This window comes from Anoplophora glabripennis, unplaced genomic scaffold (genome assembly GCF_000390285.2).
Source record: "Anoplophora glabripennis isolate ALB-LARVAE unplaced genomic scaffold, Agla_2.0 scaffold304, whole genome shotgun sequence".
Classification (NCBI taxonomy): domain Eukaryota; kingdom Metazoa; phylum Arthropoda; class Insecta; order Coleoptera; family Cerambycidae; genus Anoplophora; species Anoplophora glabripennis.
The window spans coordinates 502,992-509,136 of NW_019416405.1; the positions used below are offsets into that span (position 1 = coordinate 502,992).

The window sequence follows — 6,145 nt, forward strand, 5'->3', positions numbered from 1 at the left end:
TCTTAAAAAATTGAAATAATAGTTGAAAAAATAAAAAATAACAAAAAATAAAAATATTTCATGAAAAATCCATGAAATTTATTGTAAATAAAGTTTAATAATGTACAAAATTAAGACCTTAAAAAAAGTAAATCCAGCGAAAAATAATTTTTTTATTTATAGTAATAAGTGGAAAATTGTTATAACAGGAAAAATAACGTTTTTTGATAAATTGGTTTAATATTCATTTTTGAAACATATATTCTGTATCTGAAATTGTGAATATAAGTTCTATTATTGATGTAGACACAGATATGAGTCTAATATATACAGGGTGTTCAAAAAGTTAGGAACTACCCCTCTATCAGAAAATACTGCTCAAACAAAAAAAAATGAATAAGACAAAAGTTTCAGGGTTTTGAGTGAGCAATCCAACGGTTTTGTTACTTACAGTTTTATTTATTTTAAAAGCGTTTTTCGTTTATAAGAATTAAATAATTATTATTATAAATGGTATAAGAATATGATTTTTATGTTTTCGAGTAAGCTGCAGTTATCAGTGTGTTAAAAAGTGTATTATTCACATATTTTGTCCATTTTGAGGTTATACTCTCGTACACTTGTAATTCTTTAATATAATATTATTACTTAATATTACAAATAATCTTCAGTTTGCATTTAAGATATTTATATTCATTTTCTTTTATGTTACACCTGTAAATGTATGAGTTTAATATTTATATATGAATATTGATCCGTTTTTAAAATAGTTAATGAATAAATAAATAATAGGGGACGTTGATTTTGATTTTGTAATTTTGTATTTAAAGGAAAGCAGGGAAAGCATTGATTGCCTTAAATCACCAGTTATTTTTGAAGAAGAGCAAGAACTCGATGAGATTTAAAAATTAATTATTTTGTAATAAATTTGTTTTTTAAAAAATAAAACATGTTTTAAATAAAACCTCTTTAGCTATTTATAATTTTCGTTTTTCGAACCTCTATATTACAAATATGAGCGAGTTTGATTTAAAATCGATAATTGTTAAATAAATTGTTTAAAAGAGTCGGCCATATTGGATCAGCCATTTTGAATTTTCAATTCCCGACTTCATATTCTTATTCAGCGACATCGAAAGCCCCTATATTGTCAATTTGAAAGATTTCGATTTAAAATTCATTGAATTATTTTAAATGTTCTCAAAAAAACTATTTATTATTGTTTAAATAATTAAAAAATAATTAGCGTACAAAAATAAGTTTATAACTTTTTTCTAATACTTATCTCAAAGTAATTTCAAAAGGTTTTAGGAAAATCCATGCTTCCCATAATTATTTCGAAATAAAGCTTAATTTTAAGCTATCTTGACTCCACTAATAACATTAATAAAAATCAAGTGGGTCGAAATCTGAATATCTACGATGTCAAAAGCAATGCTAAGCACTTTATCCGTTAATAATAATAATACTTGTGTATACATTATGTTACTGCAGTTTCTTGAAAAGCAAAAACTTGTCTAATAAAACCAACGTTAACTTTAAAAAACTGACGAATTGTACGCTAAATTGAACTAGGCCAAAAAATAATTTGCACAACACTGCGGGATAATCAGTAGTATCAATTTCATATACAAGGTTCAAAGGTCACAGTCTTAGGAACCATCCCAACAGAGTTCAGATTTGTGATTGGCTTTTACAGCAACGGGAGATGAATCAAAAGTTTATCAGAAACATATCCCGTATCAACAGTATTCTCTTTGGGTGTTTTATCTTGCAAGTGAAAGCTATGCGGGTTATTTGTCTTCTAAAAGATGTATTTCTGAAGGTGTGTGAAAAACAAAAATTTTTGCTGTGTCTCACCCTTCCGTTTCACTGCATAATTGCTTCTTAAACTCAAAATCTTCTGGGAAGGTGCAAAACTGCGGATAGGCTACAGCCGGGTGTTTCTTTGGATCCACCAGGCTTCTGATGACTACTATCACCACAGAAAACACAACGGGGCTTAGGATTTCGAAAATTGTTTGAAGAGGTCTGCGGTACTGCAAGACCCAATTCTTCCACAAAAGTAACAAGAATTTGCCGAGCTGGTCTGGCATTTTCGCTAGAACAAAAATAATTGAATAAAAAAGCCACTTTAAAATGTAAAATTTTGTTCTTAATTTTAGGAGAAAGTTTAATATTTGTTTTGATTAAGAATTATTATGGTTTTGCAACAGTGAAAAAGTTTTTTAGCTTATAGTCCAGTCATTGAAGGTAAAATACGGCGTTACTGCATAATTTTCCCTTAGAGCACCGATTTGCACCAAAATTTGGATTTAGGTTCTACTTACTCTCTACTTCAAAGTAACCCCCCCTGTGCCGGGGGTTGCTTTTTATTTTTTAGGTGTTAAAACTACCCATATTCGAACATAATTATAGAAATGTAGATTCGAGCGTGTAAAAGGTTGAAATCATATTTAAATAAGTAATTATGATAAATTGAAAATTGCCAGTCCCTAAAAACCGTCCCCTATGACAGTAATAATTAAAAAATAATGTTGAAAAATATTATTCAGCAACTTTAATCATATAGTGATATTAAATTAATCTTTACTGTTTTAATTTTTTATTATTTATTTATAAGTTTCAACTCTTATAAAAATCACCCCTTCAAAAAAATCGAACAATATAATATATATCTTTTTATTATTTAAAATATAATGTATTTATTTATTTTCAAACCTTAAAAAAATCCTACTGATTAAAATTTGCAATCAAAAATAGGGAAAAATAAGAATGTTATTTTTATATGCATTTAAATTTTTTTATTTTTATAACAATTTTTTTTTGTTGCAAATAACATAAATAATCAACAAGTTAAATTTTCTTTCAGCCCTTATTTTTGTAAGGGTTTGAGCTAAAAGGGTTTGAACAAGTTGCTATTTACGAACATATTCAAACGGTCATATCACTTAATTTTTATCCTACAGAAAAAAAAACAAAAATTTCCCAAAAGCAAATCCTACAATTTTGTACTCTACAAAATTTTGCGTATCATTAATGGTTTTTGAGTTATTTTGAAGAAAAGACAATCTATTCCAAAAACACAAAAAAACTCTTTTCACTTCAAGTTCAACTTTTTTCAAAACTAAGCATTTTAAATCGGTCAAACTTCTAGAGCATATTACAAGTACATAAATAAAGTAAATTGTAAAGCGGTAACGATTATTTTCAATTGGGGTGGTAATTAGGGGGCGATTTACACGTTTTTTCGCCGAAAAAAATACGGACCAACTTTATTTTCGTCATAACTCGCTTAGGTTTGATGCTAGGGACTTTTATAAAAAATAATAATAAAGGTTTTTTCAAGCACTTTAAGAAAGGTTCTGAGTATTCCCTGAAAAATACATTGGGTTTTGGTTATTTCATGTTCAAACTTTCAATTTTGGTGTTGACGAATAAAAATCAACTTTCAACAAGCTATTACTCCGCTTAATACTTACTTTTTGAGTTATTCGCGAAAAACCGTCTGAAAAAAGTGTTTTTTTTTTTGGTTAAAAAATTTACACATTCACTCGCGAATAAGTTGAAAAGTATTGACTTTCAGAAAAAGCTTTATAGAACAATATAATCTGCTTTATGGCCAGTTATAAAACCATTAAATAACTATTTTATGAAGGTATGGGTATATTTATATAAGACCTGTATAAACATTTATATGACTATTTTTTAATTGTTTCCAACAGGCCTTACAAAACCTCCACGGTGACTAAAGTGCTTTATAATACTGTGACAATTTTTGTTGTATAGTTGCTGTATAAATATTCTTACAATGTTTTTGAGACTTATGCTGTTTTATAAGATTTGTCTCGAAAATAAAGTATCAAATTGCTAGTTGGGCATGTACAGGTAGCCTAACATAAACAATCAATAATAATCAATTAACGTGGAGTAGAGAATAGAAAAAGACAAGCAATCACCTTCATGTGTTGTGCGGTTGATGCTAGTTCCGACAGTGGTTATTAATTGTGTATGATGAATGAGAAAGGGACAGACATATCGTCGTTTACCGGCAATTAAATTGCAGATATGTATTTGAGTGTCGTTTTCTGCAACTTCTGATACCGTCCTCTGTGCTGTCACCTGTCAACCTGTCAGATTAGTATTTTGCCCTCCAATAGTTGACTTAATGAAGTGTACGTGAAGAATTTTAAAAATATGGCCATTTTCGGTGGGGAACCTGTATCCCGGTATGTGAAAAAAAAAAGTAGAGGATCCTTACCTTTATAGTCACCAGAGCTGCAGCACTGAAGGCCACAACAAAAATAGTTAGCTTCCTGGGAGGTTTTGTTTTGCTGGTTATGTTTATTGTTTATTAAGTAAAAGCTAAAAAAAATTGTTATTCGATTTTAACCTAATTATATTTCAATATACCTACAAATCTATTTATTGATAAAGATGTAATAAATTGTGAGCTACGTGTGTGAAACATGCATTTCCTGCTATAAAAACAAATTTGTTTCTGTTACAAACAAGTTGCTTACCTTTAAAGAAGTAGCTTCTCAAATAGAATATTAATTTAAAAAATCAAAACAGATGCAGCACGAATGTATAAAATATAAACTAATAGGATATTTCACGCATGATAGACACGGATGTCAAATTTTGTCAGTTATGTAAATAAGACGTCATACTTGATTAAAAGATAATTACTCATAGCAGCGACGACGTCTGGTACACTTAAAAAATAAATAGTTACAAGAAAATAAAGAAGAATAAGAATAAGGGTTGTTTACTTACTAGTAGATAAGTATAAAAATTGGGTTAGAAGAAGAAGATAAGAAATATTTAGGAACTTATCAATTTGATTATACCACAATAGTTATTATTTACACCATAAAGTAGGTAAGTATCATTTACCAGTCTGTGCATGAGCGAAGCATGGGCTGGCAATAGAGTCCGAGATGGTTCATGAAATAAGGATTAGGTTGTATTTTTTGACATTTCTTAATCAATTCAGAACAAAAATACTGGTGTTTCTGAAATGTCATTGCTAGCATATTACATGGAGAAGTCAAAAACTTTAAAGTCATCGGCGAGTTTGTGGCGTGAATACTCAATGATTAAGTCGACTATTTTCATAGAGGAGAACGTGGATAGATTAAAATACCCCAAGCTGAGAACACGTTTGAAACTTAAGAATGACGGCTATACACCTAAAAAGTCAAACCTTTTTACAAGATAACAACAAGTCAATAGGCTTTTTTCGCGACTGAATATTGGTGAATATCTGACTTGTAGTCACTATTTCCATCTCTTTTGATCTTAGTTGTCATATGATAGTTTAAATCTCTTCACTCACTCATACTACACATACCACAACATACAACTTCACTCGCGAAAAAAAGCCTTATGATTTTCTCGTTCAGGCACCCAATAACACATATTTGCTAATGAAGGTAGTGACGGTCTTAGGCATTGCAGGAGCATGCCGTTTTGATGAGTTATTCAAACTTACTTTGGACAACGTCAATTTACAATTACTTCTCGTCTGGGTTCTGTTTCTCACCTAGAAATTCTCAAGAAATTAGATTGGAAATTGAAACTGAAATTTCAAGCGTTTTTATGCGCTATCAAGCAGGTAGATGTTACAACCAACCAGTCGGCAAGAATATCCTTTCTATGATTCCTAATAAGATTGCAGTTTTTGAAACTAGAACATCCTGAAACATATACATACATTCCGAAGAACATCGGCAACGTTACTGGCCAATACGAGAGTTGATGTATTAGCAATCAAGAGACATGGTGGGTGGAAATCCGCCACAATTGCAGAAAGTTATGTTGCTGACAGTTTAAGTAGCAAAAATGAAATAGTCAACAGGATTCTTCACAATGACACTTCAACTCCAGCTTCTAGCAGTACGTCGCATCATGCTGTTTTAATGGATCAGTCAGATAATAATGAGCCTCCGGTGATTTCGATTTCAATAAGATTTCAATGCGTTGCCTTTCCGACACTACCATTGCAATTTAGTAAATAACTTGATTTTGACATAATAGTAACGTTTCGAACTCCAATTTACAACTAAAGCGAAAAATTAACCAGAAAGCCTGGCAAGTAAGTGGTAACAAAAAACACAATATAAAAAATATATCTTTTTTGCGTTAGCAGTGATAGGTACAG

The 6,145-nt window shown here is 30.2% G+C and overlaps 1 protein-coding gene across 1 annotated transcript in view; it reads right to left on the reverse strand.

Annotated features, from left to right (window-relative positions):
* The window catches only part of LOC108911279 (ATP-binding cassette sub-family A member 3-like), a 38,293-nt gene extending 32,969 nt beyond the window's left edge, over nucleotides 1-5,324 (reverse strand). The window contains exons 1-2 of the mRNA XM_023454456.1: nucleotides 5,321-5,324; nucleotides 1,840-2,080 (exon numbers count right to left, since the gene is read on the reverse strand). Coding sequence (XP_023310224.1) covers nucleotides 1,840-2,080; nucleotides 5,321-5,324 — 245 coding nt within the window. The remainder of the gene's footprint in view (nucleotides 1-1,839; nucleotides 2,081-5,320) is intronic.
* Nucleotides 5,325-6,145: the final 821 nt, after the last annotated feature.